Below are 22,162 nucleotides of genomic sequence, written 5' to 3'. Positions count from 1 at the left end.
GCCTGAAAATGGTGGGGGAGTCGTGATGGATTTGTTTTCATCCGAAATTGCATGGGATCAATGGTAGACAGGATGCTGAATGAACCAAAGGGGACTGCGGGGATGACCATGGCTCAAAGCGCGTCTTTTGCATGGATCCCAATAGTCAAAAGCTGCCAAAAATGAAAGCAACGGCTCTTGACATGAACCTTCTGAAGAGGAAGGTGATGCCGTATTTGGAACAGGATGCATAATGTGCTCCCTCGCACTGTGTCATCGCTTTTCGCTTGACCTTTCCTCTGACCAATCCGCCCACCTCCTTGAACGCCCTCGCTATGTGGATATCAAGCAGGTACAGTGTGTCTATAATGGTACAATCTTGCATGACCTAGGTCCGCCTTTCTGAGGACCCCTGTCAAGACGAGTCTTCCTGCTCCTCCGCGCCACCATCGTCGTCCACCATAGAGATAGCAGTAGTGGCTGGGATCACGTCTTCGACGACTTCCGCGCTCGAATCATCGGGCCGGGACCTCATTTCGCTCGTGCCCTGTATCTCTGGGTCTTCCTCGATCAGTTGTTCAATCTCACGGTGCCGTCTTTGAGCGCGATTCATCTCCTCCTCGTCCCCGTCCTCGTCCTCCTCCGCCGTGTCTTCCACCATCGTTTCCTGCTCCTCCTTTAACACTTGATCCTCGGAGGGAGAATCTCGTTCAACGATGTCGGCTGTGTCGGCAGCGGTAGGTAGATCAGAAGCCTCTTCCTCCTGTTGAGGTTCCGTAGAAGTTTCGGACAGGTTCAAGAGACCGTTCAGTTCGCCTTCAACCTCGCTGACGCCGTTCATGGGTTGCAGAATCTCGCTGTTAGCTCTCTGCAAGATGTTCTCCCTGCTCAAAGGCGTGCCTCGCTCGGCGACGACGATCGCTTCCCGATGCCGCCTTCTCAAATGCTCCTCTTCCTGACTCCTCTCGGCCGACCTTAGTCTCGTGGCGGCCCTCGTAGTGTTTGCCGATCGTGCAGTAGGCTCGTCGTCCCAAAGAGTGATGTTGTCTTGAGAAGCAACCGCCGGGTTCCCGGGAACAAGTAGCCCTGCAGTGTCCTCGCCATTGACCATTCTCACGTCGTTGTCTTCGTCGGCATCTTCGTCCTCGTCCTGCCACTGGCCCGCATATCCCCAACCCTGATTCCATGCCTGCGAATCGCTGCGGCCTGTGCCTGTGGACATGTTTTCTTTGTAACTGCTGGCGCTCAACCCAACTTCACGCATCTGTCTCCTGGCGCGAGCATACTGCATCACCACAAGGATAACGTCTCCCATGACAGGATCGTCGGAAAGCCAAGCCATACGGTCAAACAACCTCGCCACATCGTCTCGCTTGAAATTGAATTCGGAGTTCTCCGGTAAAGCACAGGGAAAGGGGTAGTTTGCTAGCCACTTGGTGACCAGCCCTGCGTCCAAGGCGGCGTCCATGACGGGCGGATACTTAATGTCGCGCCGCGACAGACCGTGAACCACGATGGTGAAGATATCGAGCAACTGTGCTTCTTGTGCGGGGCGGTGAGCAGGGCGGATAGGCGATGGCGGCGGCGATTTCTTCCCTCCCGCCGAGACGTGGGACTGGTCGTTGTTACCAGCTTCCAGGTCAACATTGATTTCATGCTGCGGCAGCACATTGATCAAGCCATGAACAATGGCCTTGATGGCCTTTGGATCTCGAAAGTGGTTGCAGACTGTTTCATTTAGTGCCGAATGGGTGAGAAGCATGTGTAGAGCATTAATAGCATTCTCGCGCCGGCCGTCATCTTCGCTGGCCAGATCGTGCAATAACAAATCCCTCGTTCGGGTTCTGACCGTGCGACTCGCCACGATCTTGATGGCTGACGTGCGTAGATCATAGCTATACCCGTCTGCGAGCGTGCGCAGCGTCTCCAGCTTCAGTGAGTTCTCCGAGTCCTTTTGGAGGCGCTTGGCCGGGGGTGGCGGGTCTGGCGGCGGCGCTCTGGCTGCATCTTTGACTCGTCCGAGAAGAATGGGGACTGCAAAGCATGCTGTTCCCAGACCTACAACGAGGACAGTTAACAAGAAGCGATTCGAGCTGAAGAAGGTCATGGCTGATGATACATTTGAGGAAGATGCGACGTAACTTAATAGAAATGATGGGGCTTCCGAACGTCTCGAGACAAGGCTGAAGTCCCTCGCCCGGTTCATGTTCGGCGAATTATACAACCAGCAATAAATGAAGTACCTCATACAGTCACACAGTCTACGCTCAAGATACAATTAAATATCCAGGAGCGAGGCTCAATGAATAAAAGAGCATTCCGTATTGTTGGTTGATCGATCCACGAATATATTCTACAAATGTCATGATACCAGGCGGGCCAACCTCAGTCGTGATCCGCCTCCGTCAACCCAGGACATCCCTCCATCTTTTCGTCCGGGTATTTGTATTTGCACCAGAAGCAATAGTTCCACCTCTCGCGGAGGTACGCCACGAGCTTCGACAACCTCTCCGACACCTCGAGGGCCTCGAACTCCGTGAGCTCTTCGTCTTCCTCGTCCAGGTCGACATCGACCTCCTCCACTTCCGCTTTGTTCTTCCCCATTGCCATTTGATCCTCTTTCTCTTCATCGGGATCGATGTAGTCTGGCCGTCTCGACAGCGACTGATGGAGGTCGTACCTCATCCTTCGATCCCGTTCATTGATGGCTCTCTGCTTGAGGAGGCTGCGCCACAAGACGTTGACGCTCTTCAACGGCTTCGACCTTCTTCTTGGCTGTGCAGTAGTCTCGTCGACCTTGCGATCCTCGACGGACTGTTGTCCCAGTTCGTCATCCTCTTCGTCCAGCCTTTCGCAAACCTTCATCGCCGCCCACATTTGACCCTCCATCTTCTTCTCTTCACGTTCTTTCTGCTGCCGCTCTCGGAACTCGCCGGCCTCGACCTTCCTCTTCTTGTCTGCCTCCTGCTGCGCCTCCACCTCTTCTCTAAACTTGCGCTTCTTTTCAGCGTCGGCGCCTATTCCAGACCGGGTCTCTCGCATCTCCAGACCGATGGGTTCGAGAAGACGGTCATCTTTCTCACCGTCTTTCTCACCACGAGATGCGCCCAGGGCGCTTCCTGGCTTGTAGCCCAGTGCAGCCATCATCTTGAACCCTCTGTTGCTAGTGTCCAATGTAGTGGTATTCAGTGCCGACTCGCGCTTCTTGCGCTCCTCCTGTGCGAGTTCGGCCTTGGACTTCGGCCGGCCTTTGATCTCGGCTTCCCGGGCGAGCCGCTTTTTCCGTTGTGTCAGGGTTTCGTTCTTCTTTGAGGAGGAGTGTGCCGCCGCGTCTTCTTCGAAGGTCATGTTCATGTAATCGTCCTCGTCATCGTTGCTCGCGGCCTCGGAGCCCATTTTGGAAACGTGGGATTGCAAGTTGCGCGAGTTTGAAAGTCAGAGGCCGCTGAAGCAGATCTGGCGCAAGGTCAATATCCTACGCCAAAAAGATTGTCTGCTGTAACAAATCCCTTCTATACGTCCGGAAGGTGCGAGAACCCTACCCGGGAGAGCAAATAGAGATGGGTGAGAATGACAATCTTTTGTCCGTATGCTTCTTACCGTCGGAATGCAGGGTCATTAAAGGCTCAACTGCCCACAGTTGGTATGTCGTCTGCGCAGTGCAGTATGGAAGAGAGAGCGGCTGTTCTTGTAGGTACCGCTGCAAAGGAATTTTGATGGAGGTAATCACGTGCACAAAATGCAAGTTATATATTAAGAACCCCAGTAAAACTGGCCTTGAAATTGTCCCGAAAATTTCCTCGCTTCTCTGGACACTTTTAATGATGTGAGTTTTAACTGTCAGTTACAGAGTTGGCGCCCAACGCTAACTATTCTCAAGCCTGTGACGCAGTGGTTAGCGTGTCGTTCTTATATTGTATGCTCCCTGTAGCATCCAGTATGACTTCTTTCGAGGAATGCGAAAGTCGCGAGTTCAAGTCTCGCCAGGATCAACTTCTTTTTTACCTTTTCAGCATTATATACCTCGTACAATTGATCTCTTTTTGGCATCGAGTTCAAATATATTTTTGTGCAGTAAGCTGCCACGATGTATTCATATACTACTCAAAGAGTGGATGTGTTCATACTGAGATTTGATACTGTGCCCACTCACTACCGCTCAGAGAGCCACGGCCCGTCAACGTGAACATGGAATACCCACACCGTCATTGATTTCCCTAAGCTGTGATCCATGTCGAGGAACGTCTATAGCCCGAATTTCTAGGCGTTGTAGTAGCCTTCTCTTGAAACATTCCACGCCGTTAATAGGAAGTGGTCCTGGCTCTCATTTCCGTGCATCAATCCATTGTCGCGATGAAATGCTTGCGTTCCGCTTGGCACGACAGTCCATACCCGTTACTGAATATTTACCTCGAAGTTGTTAACTGTTATGTGTTGACGCAGTCCACAAGGACAACATAGACGCGTGCTTCGCATGGCTTGCCGAGACAGCAGCGACATGTGCACCGAGAGGATATCGGCGTAACGACGACTTTTGGTATTTGTAACATCTGGGATTGACTGGAAGGCGTTGAGGTATATCACATCTGGTTTGGCAAGGGATCGTAAAAGTCTCTTGTTCAGCCCGACGGCTGAAGAAGCTGGCTATACAACAAGACCTCAATCCTTCCAGCTCTTCTCTCTCTTTAGAATTTCCCTTTTCTCTTCCTCCTCTCTCTCTCATAAGCTTTCGCTTCGTGCCCTTCCTCCCCCTGAATCTCTGCCACCAACCTCTTGTATTTCTTTTCATATTCTTCATCTTTCCTCTTCTTCTCTTGCAACTGCTGTCTTGCAACGAAGTTGGCATCCTTGCGCAGTTCTCTCATCGCTCCCTTCCTCTCCTTCTTATGCTCGGCCTTCAATTTGGAGAGCTCAGCACGTTGGCGGTCTGGATCATAGTGTCGGTCAGGGTTGTAATTCTCGATGAATGAAGGTAAGGAAGTTTTTATAGCGAGCGGGCGATGGTTGTGTAAGAGTAGGGGGAGACGTGATTTGATCGAAGCAGACTGAAGGGTGAGAAGAGCGGAGAGATTGGTGTTGTTTAGCGTGAGAGTTTGTGATGGGAGCTTCTTGTGTTGATGAGATAAGTGGGTAAGGGCGTGGACGAAAGGCCGAGCAAGTTCGGGGAATGAGGACTTGTGGCTCCAAAGTGAGGCAGCTTGTGTTGTTAGGCGGATGAAGGCATGCAGAAGAGCAACGCCTTGTGAAGATCCGTAGTCCTCAGTTCGATTCATGATGAAATCTTTGAACGATAGCTTCTCTGACACAGCCGCAGATGTCGATTTCAACCGCAGCGGTGTTGCAGGCAACCTGATCGGGACATTCAACGGATTGCCGTCTTCGTCTTGTTCAGATAGGGGTGACGGCGAAAGGGTGGCCAAAGCATTGGTAATGTAAGTGACCACTTCTGGAACATATCTTTTTGCAAGGCGCTGGTATCGAAGGGCAAGCGAACAGCAGTAAGCGCCTGTGCTGAGGTCCCGCAGAGATTGGATCGAGCTTTGCCCGAGATATCGTCCAATGGTGAGAGTGGCAGGCGTGACTACGGAGTGGAAATGATCTGAAGTTGGGAAGATGGTCGAGATACCCGTCAGAATGATAAGATCCCCTGGAGACAGCTGAAGCGGTCTTTTGTCAGCGATTTCCTGCAGATGTCTGCGGAAAGCAGCGCCAACGGCTTCCGGCGACGACTTTGCCATCGAATGTAAGTGTCGAAGGAGGCTCTCATGAACAGAAAACGGGACATCGCCGTTGGTGTCCCCAAGAAACGCAACATGCTGGGTCAGCACGCCAGCGAACGTGTCAAGCTTTTCTTGATTGCCCTCGGCGAGACCTTTGTGATAGAGTGCGCGAATTCTCTGCACGATCGTGGGCAAGTCGGCGACTTCAGAGTCGTTGACCACTTCCAAGAATGCTTCGTGCGTCTGAGGGCACGGGAAAGTATAAGCTAGGTTATTGCTGACTGGAGTCTTTGCGGCTGTTTTCGGTGTGGTCTGTGTTTCCCGTGGCAAGACCAGCCCGTTGATGAAATCGTCATCACCATCGTCCTCAACCTCGCTTTCAGACTCGGATTCTTCGGAATCTTGGTCGCTTGCCATCTCAGGTTCAGAATCCGAAGCAATAAGATCGTCATCAAGAAGGAATTCGTCTTCATCTTCAACATCAAGTTCTTTCCTCGGGACAGTGTCGAACTCAGGAGCAGAGAGACCGAATGCCTCGGCGTCGTCGACATCAACATCGGCATCTGGCCCTGGCTCCTGTTCCTCTTCTTCGTCGTCTTCAGAGCTTTCTGCCTCGCCCTTCATCCTGCGGATCCTCTTGCGCTCAAGCTCTTCAAGTCGAGCAGCCTCCTCAGCAGCCCTCTCTTCGTCAGTTTTGGTCCGTACAGTCGGTTTCGACCGAGCCTCCAATTTTAACTTTCTAAGATTGGACTCGTACTCTTTTTCTGCCTCCTCCCTGCTCTTCCCTGCCAGCATTGCAGCGCGAGAGGGATCCATGTGCGGCTCGGCGTTTGAAGTTGATGGTGGTAGAGTTTCCTTCTCTGGCGGCTTGTGCACTCGAAGCGCTTCGTAGAACTCGACCATGCCTTTGTCCAGCTCGGCTCGAAGATCATCGTCGTCTGCTTTTGCAGCTTGACGCTCCGCCTTGTACATCTTTGACTTTGCGATAATCTCTTTCATCACCTCATTTTTCGTCTTCCTCCTCGGCGGTAGACCTTCCTCGTCCTCCTCTTCGGGATCGACGTCTTCGGTTTCGGCGAGACGCATCTTTTTCCGAGGCCTGTCATCCTGATTAAAATCTCCGTCTGCATTGTCCGAGCCATTTATATCATCTTCATCAAAGTCATCTTCGACAATGCCCCCCAAGTTGAGTGATCTTCCACCATGCGTGAGCGTCATCTCCTCCTCGCTGTCGTCTTCAAGGTTGAACATGGAACTCTTCTTTGTTTTGCGCTCGTTCTGACGCGCAAACCGCTCGGCTGCTCGTTGCTCGGGCGTCATCGTGGGGTCATTCTCTCCAAACCGTCGATCAAGCAACCCGCCCACCTTATTGCGGCTTTGTATCTCCTTCAGCAACGTCTCCCGCCGCCGCTCTTCACCCAAGCCGCGTGTGACACCCGGCCGGCCAACTGTGGCTTTGGTAGTTTTTGCATTTACAAATTCATACTTCGCTTTTCGGGCAGGTGCCTTGACCTCGAAGGGATTGAATCGTTCTCGAATGCCCTCAAGTGCGGCATTACGCTGCGCCCGCTTTTGCGCATCTTTGGAGGTCAGCTTTCGCTGTTTCTTGGATTTCTGAGGGCCAAGAACGCCGCTCTCATGCAGCGAGGCTTTCAGCTGCTTGAGCTGCGACGGCGCCATTTCCGACTTGCGCAGAGAGAGTACGCACTGGGACTTTTGAGATTGAGTCGCTGCAGCCCAAAAAAGTTTCGACGATTTAAAGACGAGGAAGGTGTGCCGAGGGACGAGGCTGAGTTATCGACCCTCCGAGGCACGCGAGGCTAGGTTCCCGCTGCGCCTTCTCTGAATTACACAAAAGTAACCCGTCGAACTTCTAGTCGGCTGATGAGACAATTTAGACTCGGGCGAGTCCAATAACGCTTGTTTACGGTGAAATAGGTGTGACACCATAGCACCGGGATCATCGCCTCGTTCGCTTGTGGCAAGGGAATAGTGCCAAGATTCTCTCTTCCTTGCAACAATCAAGAAGCTTTTCTACCTTGTTCGCAATGCTGCTGAGAGAGAAAAGATCGATGTGTACCCAATGTCCGTCTATTTCGTCTTCTGTTCCCTCAAACCACGGTAGTAGCGCTCCACGACATCTAATCCCGTCATCTTCCTCAATGTCGAGTCGAGCATGCCTACAGGCAAGAAGGAACTCAGCCATACTTGGAACGCATTACCGCCGTGCCATACATGCAAGGGAGGGTTTCGCTTTGACAAGTCTCGAACAACCTTCATAGCCCACTCATCCGCCGGCATTACAGGAATGTCGATATCTGTCCGCATAAATTTCTCCACCGGTTCCCTGCCAGGCAGATAGAGCGAGTCCTTGGGCAGTCTCAAACTACCATCTGCAGAGCCCCCCGACGACGAGGCATTTGCGAAAAAGTTCGACTTCACAGTGCCGGTCTTCAAATCGACGACTTTGATATTGAAGGGCTGTAGCTCCTGTCGAAGGGCATCCGAAAAGGACGCAAGGGCAGCCTTTGTGGCGCTGTATGGGCCTTGAAGAGGTACGGGCATGACGCTTGCGCATGAAGTGTTATTCACAACTAAGGCGCCGTCCTTGCAGTTGCGCAGGAGAGGGAAGAAATTTTGAGTAACGCGGAGAGCAGATATAGTATTCAGTTCAAACAGCTTGGAGACTTCAGATGTCGAGGCGTCCATCAGCGGAGTGCTATAGCCTTTTCCTGCATTATTGACTAGTATGTCGAGGGAATTGTTTGTCATCTTGGAAGTGGCCTGAACTGCTGCTTTGATCGAATCTTCTGATAAGACGTCAAGCTGCAGAGTATCGATACCCATAGCCTTGAGAGAGGCCATTTTCGCAGGGTTTCTAGCGGTCGCGATGACATGGTCGCCGTGTTTGTGGAAGGCTACGGCAAGGGCAGCTCCAAGACCGCCGTCGGAGCAGCCAGTGATGAGAACGGTACGGGGCATTCTTGATACTTGTCGCTTCGTGTTACGGGGCTGTAGTTCAGAGACTGGCTGAATAATATTGTCTTCGAGTTGGGAGCTGGAAGCCTTACCAGCCAAGAAGAGCCTGAATCTATGGGGTCCAACCCTGTCGAAGGAATTTGTGGGCGCTCTGAGGCCCGTGCGGCAAGGCTGAAAGATTCAGGAGGGTTCTGAACCCGCTACAGTCCAAGAAACGCACGAGGACGGGAGACCACTGCAGAATTCTCGAGGCTGGGTTTTGAAAAATGAGGCGTGTAGGACCAATTTAACCACTGGCCTGTGATAGTGACACTTATCGGATGGTGCATACGACGATGGCCTGAGGGAGATTAGATATACCGAGTACGGAGTAATACGAGGTAATCATCGCATTTTAGCGGCAATGGAGGATCCCCCTGGAGCGATACTTAAATCGGGTAATGCCTCCTTTATTATCCCTTGTCCCCACTCTTACGCGAACTCAATTTACCAGTCTGGCTCGCTGGGCGCCAGTTGTCCCGAGTACTTCTATCTCCTCAGCTGCACTTTGCAACGCGTTCATCGCTCCTCAACACCTGTCGAAATCAATATCCTGCGCAGGAGAGCCACCTTCACGTGGTGCAGGATGTCAGTACTCCAGAGAATGCTCTTCAAGACCTCCTCGTTGAGCAGAACTCAGGAGGAAGCTAAGAGCTCTTCCACCGACAATGCCGTCGACTGCTCCCTATTATGACTACCATTCAGCCCGAGGGCACAGATCTTGCGCTCTGAGAGCTGACTTACGAGTCGTCTCGGGATATGACTACCCACATATCATAACTTACGATATGAGCCAGAGGGAAGGCCGACGGCTCCTAAGACCAACCATATCACCTCCGCTACAATGACCATGCCTTGATTGACTATCCGATACTCGATCGCTACAATAGCTTTTCCCAGGGCCTCCGCCTTGTCGTTGCATGAAATTGCGAAGATCTACTGCTCCGAGGAACTTCCTGAAAGAGGACGATATACACATGGCTGAGAAGTGTACTTGACGGCCTCGGCCCTGTCAAGTCTCGGTTGCGACAGAATCAACAGTCTCAAGCATGGTACCCATTTATACATACATACATACATAATATTTTAAGACATCCGGACATATATGAGGGCGTACAGGACTCAATCCACTCGTCGCCGCTACTTTTACATGGAGAATGGCGATCGGCCTTTCCGCCGGATGCTCCGAGGATCTGTCTACAACCCTTGACAGCGTTCGGACAAAGTCGCAGTATTTCTGCTCATATATATCTGAATCGGTCGAATAACGACGAAGAAGCTATTTTCAAGGTAGCTTCAGCACCAGAACTTCGACAACCTTTGGATTGCCCAGCTGGAGACAGTCCAACGGGTCGTACTATACTACGACCACTACAACTTTAAGAGCCTATGGAGGTTATTCCTCGTCCTGGAACATCTTCCAATATCGATCTATCTCGTTACTGGATGCCTCTAGGTCTATTCCCACTATGCTGGACTTCTGAACTCATTCAGACAGAGAGGACTTGCGGCAGAAGCTGGAGCTTTTGTTGCAAGACTCGCAGCCAAAGTGGGAGCAGACCCAGTACGTGCTGCGAGGCATCATCAGCCACGAGCTGTCAGATGGTCCTTCGGTCAACATGTGATCGAAATGTTTCGAAATCCCTTTATCGTCTGCAACAAGGCGAATCTTACTGATATCGCCAACAACTGTCCTCTTATTCTACTATTACTACTACTACTAAGCCCTGGAAGTCTATATCGAAACTAGAACTTCCATAGTGCTTTGGCAATTTTTTTCTGTCGGGTCTACACAAGGACCCCCGTCTAAGATACACCAGTGGCGGCGACTACGTCTCGCCAACGTCCACACCCCTTCACAAGAAGATCCATTTCAAAGATCGAGGGAAAGGCCCACACGCAAAAGTACCTCAGTTGCCACAAATTCGGCACTATACTATCGTCTCAACGCGAGCAAAATGTTCTCCCTCAGTGCCCCTTTACCGCCCTCGATCTCGCCATCCTCATAGCCTAGTGGCTGCCCTGACCGATTGAACTACCCATTTATACATACATACATAAAGTCTCCTCCGCTCCTTTTCGCCATGGCTGTGGACAAAAGGAGATAGAGGATTACGTTGGAGACATGTCAGACCCCGAGACAGCTGTAGCAGTGGTCAGGGTCAGTTTCGAGCTTGGGCTACTTACAGGCAAACCGCCTGGATTTTATCAGGTCTCAATGTCCACTTTCCGAGAATAGGCCCAGTATTCTTCACGAGTACTCAGAGAGGTACAAACGACCGGCTCAGGGTGTGGTACAGTTACACGGGGCGTTCAGGAAGCTACGGTTTCGGTGCACTCTTTGCCGCAAAACCACAGAGATGTCGGACGGCTACAAGGACGAGCTGGACGACTTGCACGCTGCAGGCACACAAATAGCCCTAGGGGCCATTCATCGGTTCCTGCACGGCGCGAAGTATGGACGTAGGTCGACCGCCTACATATGCCCAGTCCATCGTGGCGTCCCTACCATAACGAGAATCTTGCTCGAACGGAGACGGATTGGCAGTATATGGCACGCCTTCGAATATCGATCCACGTCTGTGGGATCGACCTCGCTTTCCGAGGAAAGAAGGACTGGCGTGCCACATACTGGGACTGTTTAACCACAGTCAAAAGACGCAGGACACGCAAGAAAGCGCGTCGGCCGCAACCTAAGCGGCCACTTATCCCATACAAATCATTCATCTTCAACTTCGACGATCTAAGCGATGAAGCGATCTTGCCATTCCGGCGCCTAGACGCGATTGAGCACAGGTTCAGGAATACACCGTCACCAGAGAAGGCTCTCTGTATGGTCTCTACTGGGTGATACTAGAATGAGCCTAAGACGCGTAAAACCGTTCACATTGGCACCTACAAACGCTTTACAACACCAAACTAGACCGATCGATTAAACAACGCCTATCGCCTCAAACCTTCTATTCTCAGCGATCTCTCGCCTTGCTAGAATGTCTCGCAACGCAGATCTCGCCATTCGCAACAAATTCAGCGACGTTGATAGGCTTCCAGGCGAGCGATCTCAACGCCGCATCAACGTGGGCCTCAGTTGGCCTTCGGACTGAGCCCAATCGACGTCTCACGAATGAACAACGTGTCTCTTTCCTTTGTGACCCAACAGCGACATCGAGTCGAGGCAATTGCGTTCAGTGCCGCCATTACTGCCAAAGTTTCGAGATAACGAGTACTTAACCTGCAGCGTAGGATCGGCCAGATGATGGCGGCCTATATTGTCCCAGGTCCTGCCCTTCTACCGCGTCCTCTGCGAGCTCCATGAGATACCTGACCCCCATGCCTTTACCGCCCTCGATCCCGCCATCCTAGCCTAGCGGCTGCACTGACCGATTGAACCCAAACAGGGTTTATTGGGAGGATACATGGGACCAGTTCTTGAAGTGGTATGGGAAGACAGGCTAGGGATCAGACTGGTTTATAGCGCAGGAGGAGAACTGGCAAGCGTTTACGGAAGGGCCGCTCAAGGGCTGCGTCTAGTTTTCATTTATTACAGAATCTATTTCCTCAATGCTGCTACTCTGTATTCTGTACTCGCCTCTACCAGGGACTACCTAGGTAGGTATCCGATTGAACGGAACAACCTTTGCCAAGATTTTCCGCCCGTTATCGATAAGGATCCCTTGCTCGTCTACCGCAGTTTTCCAAAGTTGCACGAGTGTCCTCTTTCGCGGATGACTTGTGTGGCCCTCCCAAGTTCAGCCCCCCCGACCTTCTCTACCTCCTCCTCCTCGGAGTGCATTTGCTACTGGTCTTCATCCCGCTTTGCCCTGGGTAAACATACATTGTCAAGGCCAACCTGGCACAAAAGTCCACAAACCAACCCTCCAATTCATGAACACAAATATAAGGGGAACACTACCGGTGCCCGCCCGCCCTCCACCATAAACTTGCACGCCTGCCACTCACGGTGAACGCACCGGACAATTGATCTCAAGATGAAGTTTCTCACACTCTCACTCCTCATTCCCATCGCATACCTCTCAATCCTGATCGGCAGCATGGCGACCTTCTCTCACCTCTACCGGCAAAGACAAGTGAAGAAGAAACTCCGTCTAGCACCCTATTTCCCTCCCCACACAACCCGCAATATCTACCTCTCCTTATTACACCTGCAAGACGACGGAAACACAAAAGTACCTGATTCAGTATTACGGGCGGCGCTTTTGGCACGGGCGTGCGACGACATCCGACGCATCATGGAGGTGCGGATGCGCAAGCCCGCACTGGCGGCACTCCTCCAACGTGGGGTGGTCGGCGACGAGATCTTCCAGCGGCTGCAGCGCGCCGAGCAGGAACTCGAGCTCGAACTCAAGGACGTGGTCGCCGAGGCCAACGCGCTGAGCGGATCCGGCTCTGGAGGAACGCCAGGGACGTGGGGACAGACCATCTTCCAGAGCGCAAACGAGATGGTGCAGAACCAGATCCTGAGGGAGAAACTCGACGCCATCAAGAAGACCCTGCCGGAGGAGAAGGAGAGGTGGGATAATCAGAGAGAGATGGCAAGGCGGGAGTTAATGGGCGGCGGCGAGGATGCGGCGGCAGGAGCAGCAGCAGCAGCAGTGGTGGGTATTGGTGATAAGCCTACCGCTTCTACTACTCCTGCGTCTGCATCTGCAACTTCTCCAGCCGCTGCAGAAAAGACAGCGACGGCCCCAAAAGCCGCCACGGTCAGCAGTGATGAGGATGGAGTCATTGTTGAAACGCCAGCCGCCGAGGTTTTGTCCACTGGCACTGGGGGCGGCAAGCAGAAGAAGAAGAAAGGGAAGAAGTAAAGTGAGCTCCGGAAGGCCCCCGTGCATTGTACGATACCTATTTGATTCCCCCAACACGCTTTTCTGGCCAGGGATATTTTTCTGTTACAAAGTTTGGAGTCTTAACTTATGAGGAATGGGAGGTGCAATGGATGCATTAGCAAGAACGAATCGAGCATTTCCATGTTGCAAAGTAAAGGATGCGCCTTTTTTTCTTAAAGGAAACAGGCGAAGATCTCTTTGGCGGAGTGGTTGAGTGAGTGAGTGGGCTCATCATGCTCTCTCTAAATGTGTTATGATACAGATTATATGTAGATGTTGAACAGCACACCCAATGGGAGATGGGATGATCACTCCTCCTGACCATAACTCGCCTCCCCGGGCCAGAATGACCATATTGTTGTTGTTAATGTTACATTGAAACCTCCACGTCGCTCCAGTCCCGCTGCACCAGCGCCTCAGACGGGACCTTCGTCCTCATCTGGTCCGCAACCCTTGCGATCTCTTGCGCCAGGACTCCCTCTCCCTGAGTCGTCGCCGCACTTTTCATTCTCTTCTCAATGACAAGACACAAAAAAGCCGACAACACATCGAGCCTGAGCTCTTTCGCGGGCTGGCTTTCAATCTGCTCCACGGCCTCGGGGTTGACGATGTCCTTTTCTTGCACCATTTTGTCGCTGATGGCGACGACGATCTCCGTGAGCGTCTTGACCGCGCTTTGGTACTGGAGGTTCTTCTTCATTCGCAGGCCGCGAGGAGCGCGGGTTTTGAGTGGCGCGAAGTCGGAGGCGAAAGAACGCGCGACCTGCATGATTATCAAGCGGCTGACTTCCTCGTGCGGCAACATGTTGAAAGACTCGCGGAGGCCGTGGAGCGCGCAGAGAGTACCCAAGGGGTCGGAGGAGAGGCAGAAACAGCGGATGATCTGTTCGTACAATTCAGAAGAAAAGTCCGCTTGGGCGGCGGTTTTCCTCTTGCGGTCGAGGCCACCAAACCATTCCTGCATCTCCGCAAAGAGCATTCGAGCGTGAGGAAACCCGCCCTGATGTCGGTGAGGGAATGAATAACATTGCTTGGCGGTATCCCATAGCGCCGCGAACGTCTCGAGGTCAGGGGAGATAGATTGCTTCAAGGTCGAATATTTGCTCCAGACATCCGGGATCTGGCCCGATCGCAGCGAAGCATAAAGCCAATGGTTCATGATGAATGAATTTGGTTTGATCTGAGCCGAACCAGTCATGACGTCGGTGAGATGACTGGCATTGGCCAGATCTGAGCGGCGAGTGTAATGTTGTAGCAAGATGGAGAACGTCTCAATTGTTGCAACCGGCGCCCCTCGTTTGAGGAAAAAAGGGGTCCGCCGACCCTCAATCGAGGAGGCGAGATTGGTAGTACCGGTATTGTCTGCCTTCGAAAGCCGCTTCTGAACCACTTCAACCCGGGATTGTATCATGGCCCATGCGGTCTCCTCGGCCTTTTGACGGGTAGTTGGCGAGCCTTGACGGAACCAAGCCGCTATAAGGCCATTCAATGGCCCAGCATCGGGTCGAATTCCACGCTCATACATAAGGTCAACGACCACGGCAGCCTCGTCGGTTCTTCCCTCACCAAGGAGCCATTTGATCCACGCTGCAAAGAAATATTTGTTGTGGAACCTGCGGGGGAAGAGGGCTAGGGAAGACAACCCAATCTGATTGACGAGTTGCTCACTGGGTGACTGAGATTGACTCGCCTCTTTGCTAAGCTCCCTGAAGATCCTCAGTGAGTCGGTTGGCGACTTGGCTGTAAGCATGAACATATCTTTAAAGACCGACAGAGCAAGATCAGTACGGCCAGCATCAAGTAGGGCACTACTAAGTCGACCCAGGACGTCTACCGTCGTCTTCTGGTCTTCCCTGCCCTCGAGCCTCTTCCGCAGCTCCAGGTAGCAAAACCACGTCTTGGAGTCGGCAGAAGGGCTTTGACTTTTGGCCCAGGCAGAGATGACCATGACAAGGACTTCGGGGTCGATCATTGTCGTGTGGTCATAGCATTCAAATGCTAAACGCTGCGCCTTTTGCGGCCTCCCAAGTTGCACATAGAGCCGAACACCGGTGATCCAGAACAGCCCCGCAAGATCCTCTTTAAGGCCCAATCTGGGCCTCTGCGCTTCCCAGGCTTCTGCAGCGGCGGCGATATTCCCTGTAGCCTGCAGCGCATCGATATATTCAATCCACTCTTTGTCTTCCAGCGGCACATCTGCTTTCATCATATCCTTGCCCAACATTTGGAGGTGTTTGGGCCTGTAATAGATCGTGCTTTGTGACTTCCAGAGGAAATGCCAGACATCCTCAGGCAGTATCAAGGCAAAGTTGGAAACATGCTGCTGGCACCGTAGATACCATTTCCACAGGGTGAAATAGGCCTTCTCATCAACCTTCTGTTGTGCTGATTCCAATGCGGTGTTGAATCGCTTGACGTATATCTTGTCTCTGACAGGGATGCTAAGGGTAACCTTGAGAGCGGATTTCGGCATCGTGGCTTGTTTCTTCCCTTCCTCCTCTTTTGCCAACTCATCCAAATCTTCCTCAGATACCAGATCCAGATCCTCAGGAGGCATGACACCCTCTTCTTCCAGTGCTTTCAGCAGTTCTTCCCTCTCGTCGACGGGGAAAGATCGCATGAACTCGCTGTTCCGACCGAAAGGCCCTTCTCGCATGACCGCGAGTTCGCGATCCAGTTTGTCCAACTCTGCCTTCAAGGCATGTGTCTCGTCGTCTAGAAGGTCGCGGACCGGAAGTCTGGTGGACGCATCCTCGCCCTGTTGTTCGAATTCATGAATATCTGCCTGCGCCAGAGACGCGGTCGGCGGCTTGCGCGGAGGAAGAGGACGTGAGCGAGCGGTTTGGCGATACTGTCGCACCGGTTGGAGATGTTGCAGGCAGAGTTGATGTCCCGCGAAACTCGGAGACAGACAGAATTGTTGGTGCCATCTTCGAGACAGCTGGCAGATGCTGCGCATAGAGAAATCAACGGATCCCTATTTGCACAATGATCAGACACTCGAAGAATGGTTCCAGCGTACTCTGTAGTTGATGGACTGCGGCGAGAGAAAAAGTCACGCAGCCGCCTCGCCAGTTCAAGTTTAGCCGAGGATCAACCGCGCATCTCAGCCTCGTCTCCTTTCGACGACTATTCTCATCGACCTCTAAAACACGTCGTCAACAATGTCAGGGGAGCAAGATTGCATCGTTGTACAGCGCACTCAAATTCCACGGTCAAATAGACTGGAATCTACGTGATCAACATCTCAACAACCTCCCAACCCTCGTAATTCTCACTCTCTTGCCAGGAATATACCCCTTTCCATTCCCATGACAATCCTCCATTGAGGCTGGCACAAAGCGCCGCAATCAGCCCAAACCCTTCCCCTCGCTGGCTAGTGCCGACAGCCGGAGATATACCATCTTCAGCCACTGCTCTGACAAGCCTTACCCGGGCTCCATGGTCAAGTAAGTCGACGATGGTAAGCCAGGCCAATGCGTCGTCGGGGTGAGCATATATCAACTGGGGGGTTTCGAAAGCCATTTCGTCATCCTCGTATACGTAAGGAAAGGGTGTCAACTCGCAGCACAAGTCCTTAGTACTTTCCAGGAGCGAGCGATCGACCTCCACAACACGCCACTTTCCACGCAATCCGTGTTCCGTGATATTGACGGGGAGGCTACCCTCTCCATCATATGATGGGAATCTCACGCTGTACTCTTGACTCCTACCGTTCTCAAGACCAACAGACCTTTTAATTGGTCGAACATACGGTGTGCTAGGCGCCCAACCAAAGCCTTTCATCGTGCCGACGCGCGGAGCGCTCGATAATATGTAGCCGCTTCTGACTCGAGTCTGGTTCCGCCAGAGACCAGCCGCCTCTTTTCGCACGGGTGCGTTGATGAGCAAAGACCAGCAAATTATTACATCTTCGGGCCAGGACGTGTGGCGTTGACTGAGGAGAAAACCTGCTTCCTCGACGGTTTTCTTCGAGGCTGGGTCTGAATGGGGGATCAGATGCTGCGCGCTCCCAAGCAGAACACCAATGTCGATCCCACCGCGCTCATGTAATATGGTAAGAGCATGACGAAGATTCATTACTCCATCATTCTTGCAAAGCAGCCAGATCGCACGACTGCCACGCATCGCTTCCAGCAATGTCCAGCCACGGACAGTCCAATCACTCACCAATAGTGTTGAGACCAGCGTCTCAATTTCTGCAATGCTGGGATCTGGTAGAGTCACATCGACGGATTGGACATCCATGTCGATAACCAGGGTTACCTTTGACGCGGCGAAGATTTCGTTGATGCTATCGATGGCCTGTCGTCGTAGAGTGGTCTCGCTTGGGATACACGCGGCGTCGATCCAATACGTGTCGCACCCAAACTGACGGGCCAAGCGGCAATATCGGTGATGCAGACAGGTGTTGATACCCGTCTCAGGACGGCCGCCTTGTCCATGACTCCAGACGTGAGAGATTGCAAGGGTCTGACAAGATACAGGAGAATAGTTCAAATATGCAGAATTTTCAATCGCCGCGATAGCTGCTGGCTTTCGACACTCAAAGTATGACGGTGCATTCCACAAAATTCTCGAACAATGCCCATTACAGCCAGGCGAATGTGCTGATTGCGCGGCCGCCTCTGCTGCAGTAAATCTCTGGCATGTCTCTGGCTGTCCACCTTCACAGGTAGAAGTCGAATCCCTGATGCATCGTCCATGCCGTCCATGGAACTGAGCATCAAACCTCGAAATCATGCGGCGAAAATCAAGCCCGACAGATGTACGACTGGTCCTCAGAAGCTCAAAGGCCCAATTACAGAGGTAATCGGTGCACTTGCCGCGATACGCGTCTCTAGAAAGAGATTCTAGTTCGTGTACGCCGCGAATGGCCAGGAAGGTGTTCCAGGTAGACGAATACCCATGAGCGAGTTGAACTCCAACCACATAGTAGAAATGAAGCATCACAGACCGTTGCCATGCCGACCAGAGGAAAACTTTGACGATCGTCATTGCCTGTTCATGGTCATCACGCTCCTGAGGAAACAGGGCGTCCTTTAGCGCACGACCTTCGTCCGAGTCATCCTCGAACGGGGCCTGGATCCCGAAAGATACGGCGTCGCACATGCTTTGATATTCGTCAAACAATTCGGAGAGCAAGTTCACATATTCGAGCGAGTTTCGAGCAAGACGCAGGTCCGGGACAGAGCCTTGATTCGCGAATACAGCCGCCAGTATCAAGGAGTTGGTGTCAATGTGCGTGGTCACGTAGAAATTATCCCAGGCGAGGTTCTGCAACTTGGATAGCAGGGTGAGCACTGAGTCGGCATCTTCTGAGCTCTGCAGCTGGAAGTGAAACTGCGCCTCTGGCACAATATACTTTGTTGCCCATTTGCCATTTTTGATACTGTCCCACAGCGTCGTGCCTTGCTTCCGCCTGATACCATTGTTCAGAGGCAGCGAGAAACTACGCTGCGGAACTTCTGGTAGCCGGGCGAGTAGCTTTTCCGCCTTGGAACACATATCATGGAAAAGCGCGCCATCCCTGTGCGAGGTATCCCTGACAAAGCTATCAGGGCGCTGCAGAAAGACTGAGAGCTGCTGGTCGAGCTTGTCAAAGTGTTCTATTGGATGGTGGACGCCTGTCAGAAGTGGTGTGCATGATAATCTCAGTCGCCATAGTCTCAGATCTGTGTCTTGGATCTGGGCCAGAGGGCATAGAAGCAAATCGCCTGCATCGAGGCCATAAATAGTCTCAACAGCCTTCTCCAACGAATGACGAGCCTTATAGCCTCGTGGCTTGTTCATCACATTGGGTATGTGAGTGAACTAGTGAAGCCGGTCGTTAGGAACGTGGTTCTTGACAGACTGATCTTCATCTCCTATCAATGCACAGCAGATCAGTAATGATGAAACATTTCGAGCTGACTCAGTATGATGTGAGTTGGAAGGACATCTTGGAGGTCCTCTTAGCTGCTTGCTTAACCTCAATAAATTTTGCATGTCCTTCGAAAGAGGTTGGAGTGAATGAAACATGTCAAGGTAAGGCTGTAAAGCACTGTGATGGAATAGGCGGCCTGTAATTAAATATCTGTCTGACTAAAACTGCTAACGACAATTTGAAAGAGTTCTTCTGTCAGACAAAACCCATTCCCATTCGCGACGCGACTCAACCGGAGCGCGTCTCGACCTCATCCTGCAAGGTGAGCTGGCCCAAACAAGACCGAGGGCCTATTGAGTACAGCGACCCCCAGATGGACGACGAAACCCACACGGTAAGCTGAAGACAGCCCTTTTTCTGTACCACCCGTTAATATATGGTAGACCTGCTACATCTTCAAACCCACAAGTCAAGCGACCGAAGAGATCGATGGGAGACCGCAGAAGAGGCGGAAGTTGAGCAAAGTCCCTTCGAAGGGTCCTGTCCAAGAAGAATACTCATGGCCACGATTGCTGAGCGGGCAAGAGTCTGAGGATGCTGCCGCACTGCGAAAACTCCAGTTTGAGTCGGTATGGGCCAAACAAGAGGAGAAAATCAACAGCATTGTCGAGGTGGTAGACGAAAGGTTTGTTGGGCCTGTCATAAGATTTGCGCGCACCCAGGGTGCAGGTAGTCTTCGGAAGCACAAGAGACTGAAGACTGCGTTGCTTGCCTTGGGCCCAAGCAGAAACCATCACCATGACCTTCACAAGATATGGAAAAGCACAACGAAAGGGAACGTGCAAGACGAACCGGAGTTGCTCGTCACTCTGCAACCGGCTCACTGCCCGAACATTCAGACTGCATTGAAGAACCTCGTCAGATCGGCGATGTCTGGACGAGACGGAGTTGAGAAGTACACAGAATTTCTGAACGAGCACAAATCCCTTATCCCCATGCCCTTCGATCTGGAGTTGCTGCAGCGGTACGTCCAGCGTCACCACGTCGAGCGAGTGGTGATATCCATCATGGATGCCGAGGGATTCGACAACGCTGTCCTTTCTGAACTGATCTCGACTTTGCAGTCCTGGTCAGACCGAATTCCGATTGTGCTTTTCATCGGCATATCGACGACGATTGAACTGTTTGAGTCTCGACTATCTAGATTGACGGTTTCAATGCTCGATGCTCAAATCTTTGAACCGAGCCCAGACTTTAACTTGGAAGATGGCCTTTTCAAGTTGTACTCCACAATACAGCACGACCAAAATGCAGAAGTGTTCCTTGGTCCGTCGGTCGTCAACGTGCTGGCCGCATTGGCTGAAGACCAAGGCACCACACCGACAACATTCGCTCGGGCCATCAAATACGCTCACATGTGTCACTTCTTCGCGAACCCTCTCTCAATATTGTCCACCGAAACCAGGACGAAGTCGCCATCATGGAGCCCGGCGCTGTGCCAAGCTATCCGCAACCTCGCCAGCTTCCGGTCTTACTGCGAAGCGCTGGTGGCAAATGGCGGCGACAAGACGCAGCGGGAGGCCGTCCGGCGCCTGCTTGCGTCCGACGATGAACTTGAAAAGGCAGCTGTCCAAGCAATGGAATCAGGGAAACGAATCATGCGATCAAGTCTGTCCGCAATCTCCACCCTGAGATACATCTACCACTGCACACTCAAGCTGGAAGCGTACACGACGTGGGAGAGCGAAATGCATCTCCTGCACTCCCTGCCTGACCTGACTCGATCAGAAATCTTCGAGGCCATCGAAGACAAACTCAAAAGCCCCCCGTCTGGGACGCCCGTCGCTCAAATGCTCGAGGAGGGTGCCCCAGAACTGGAGGATCTGCGAGTCTACCAGCGGTCCTCTGCACAAGGATCAGAGACGGAGGCAGAACCAGAGACCGATCCACCCGCTTCTGCCGCGGAAAAAGTCCTAGCCATCCTGCGCGGATACATCGAAACCCGAACATCCTCCTCATCATCCCATTGCGTCGACCACCTCAATCTCAACCCCTTCCGCCACTTCCTGGCCGAGGCATACACCATGACGCAAAAGTCCCCGCTCTCCCAAACCATCCACCCACAACCGCGCCACTGCATCGAGCGCGCCCTGACTCGCCCCGGAGACTACCTTGGCTGCTCATGCTGCGCGGTGTCTCACAGCAACGCAGGCACTGTAGGAGGACGCCATGATGTACCGGGACCGGACAACAAGGCGCGCCTCCCACCCACGAGCCTGCTGCTGAGCATGCTCAACGAAGCGGGCGCGGTGGTCAACGTGCGGGACCTGTGGGATGCGTTTCGGGACACGCTCGCGTCGCGCAGCAGGGATTCGCGGCCTGATGGGGAGGAGGACACCGAAGCCGAGGCGGATGAACTTGACGAGGACAATAACGACGACGACGATAATGATGAGAACAAGGACGAGACCAAGGACGATCAGGTCGTCAGCAGTGACGAGAGGCAGACCCTGGCCCTGTTCTACCGCGCGCTGGCGGACCTGCGGCACTTGGGCCTGATTAAGCCGAGCAAGCGCAAGCCCGGGGTGGAATGCGTCGCGAAGACGGCGTGGATGGGTCTCTGAGAACCGAATACGAACCCGACACACAGGCCGGAGGGGGAGCGGTAGTGGACACTTGTAGACGGGGCACGAAGAGAAGGAGGAGGAGGAGGAGGAGGAGGAGGAGGAGGA

General features: G+C 52.6%; 8 protein-coding genes and 1 non-coding gene across 9 annotated transcripts; 3 read left to right on the top strand and 6 right to left on the bottom strand.

Moving 5' to 3' along the window:
• Positions 1–394: 394 nt before the first annotated feature.
• On the bottom strand, positions 395–2,086 carry Z520_00009 (uncharacterized protein; the record flags this gene model as incomplete). Its single annotated transcript, XM_016770530.1, has 1 exon — positions 395–2,086. One exon carries the CDS (start codon positions 2,084–2,086, stop codon positions 395–397), a length of 1,692 nt encoding a protein of 563 aa, XP_016637440.1.
• Positions 2,087–2,364: 278 nt separating this feature from the next.
• On the bottom strand, positions 2,365–3,375 carry Z520_00008 (uncharacterized protein; the record flags this gene model as incomplete). Its single annotated transcript, XM_016770529.1, has 1 exon — positions 2,365–3,375. One exon carries the CDS (start codon positions 3,373–3,375, stop codon positions 2,365–2,367), a length of 1,011 nt encoding a protein of 336 aa, XP_016637439.1.
• A 481-nt stretch (positions 3,376–3,856) lies between these two features.
• Z520_00007 lies at positions 3,857–3,971 on the top strand. Its single transcript has one exon. It is a non-coding gene; the product is annotated as a tRNA-Ile (tRNA).
• A 693-nt stretch (positions 3,972–4,664) lies between these two features.
• Z520_00006 (uncharacterized protein) lies at positions 4,665–7,379 on the bottom strand (the record flags this gene model as incomplete). The annotated part of the gene is made up of 1 exon (XM_016770528.1): positions 4,665–7,379. One exon carries the CDS (start codon positions 7,377–7,379, stop codon positions 4,665–4,667), a length of 2,715 nt encoding a protein of 904 aa, XP_016637438.1.
• Positions 7,380–7,790: 411 nt separating this feature from the next.
• On the bottom strand, positions 7,791–8,681 carry Z520_00005 (uncharacterized protein; the record flags this gene model as incomplete). The annotated part of the gene is made up of 1 exon (XM_016770527.1): positions 7,791–8,681. The coding sequence occupies one exon, from the start codon at positions 8,679–8,681 to the stop codon at positions 7,791–7,793; it is 891 nt and encodes a 296-aa protein (XP_016637437.1).
• A 4,025-nt stretch (positions 8,682–12,706) lies between these two features.
• On the top strand, positions 12,707–13,543 carry Z520_00004 (uncharacterized protein; the record flags this gene model as incomplete). The annotated part of the gene is made up of 1 exon (XM_016770526.1): positions 12,707–13,543. One exon carries the CDS (start codon positions 12,707–12,709, stop codon positions 13,541–13,543), a length of 837 nt encoding a protein of 278 aa, XP_016637436.1.
• A 391-nt stretch (positions 13,544–13,934) lies between these two features.
• On the bottom strand, positions 13,935–16,523 carry Z520_00003 (uncharacterized protein; the record flags this gene model as incomplete). The annotated part of the gene is made up of 1 exon (XM_016770525.1): positions 13,935–16,523. One exon carries the CDS (start codon positions 16,521–16,523, stop codon positions 13,935–13,937), a length of 2,589 nt encoding a protein of 862 aa, XP_016637435.1.
• Positions 16,524–16,795: 272 nt separating this feature from the next.
• On the bottom strand, positions 16,796–19,357 carry Z520_00002 (uncharacterized protein; the record flags this gene model as incomplete). Its single annotated transcript, XM_016770524.1, has 1 exon — positions 16,796–19,357. The coding sequence occupies one exon, from the start codon at positions 19,355–19,357 to the stop codon at positions 16,796–16,798; it is 2,562 nt and encodes an 853-aa protein (XP_016637434.1).
• A 446-nt stretch (positions 19,358–19,803) lies between these two features.
• On the top strand, positions 19,804–22,054 carry Z520_00001 (uncharacterized protein; the record flags this gene model as incomplete). The annotated part of the gene is made up of 2 exons (XM_016770523.1): positions 19,804–19,824; positions 19,874–22,054. The coding sequence occupies 2 exons, from the start codon at positions 19,804–19,806 to the stop codon at positions 22,052–22,054; spliced, it is 2,202 nt and encodes a 733-aa protein (XP_016637433.1).
• Positions 22,055–22,162: the final 108 nt, after the last annotated feature.

This window comes from Fonsecaea multimorphosa (assembly GCF_000836435.1).
Source record: "Fonsecaea multimorphosa CBS 102226 unplaced genomic scaffold supercont1.1, whole genome shotgun sequence".
Taxonomy (NCBI): domain Eukaryota; kingdom Fungi; phylum Ascomycota; class Eurotiomycetes; order Chaetothyriales; family Herpotrichiellaceae; genus Fonsecaea; species Fonsecaea multimorphosa.
This window is presented reverse-complemented; position numbering and strand designations above follow the sequence as displayed.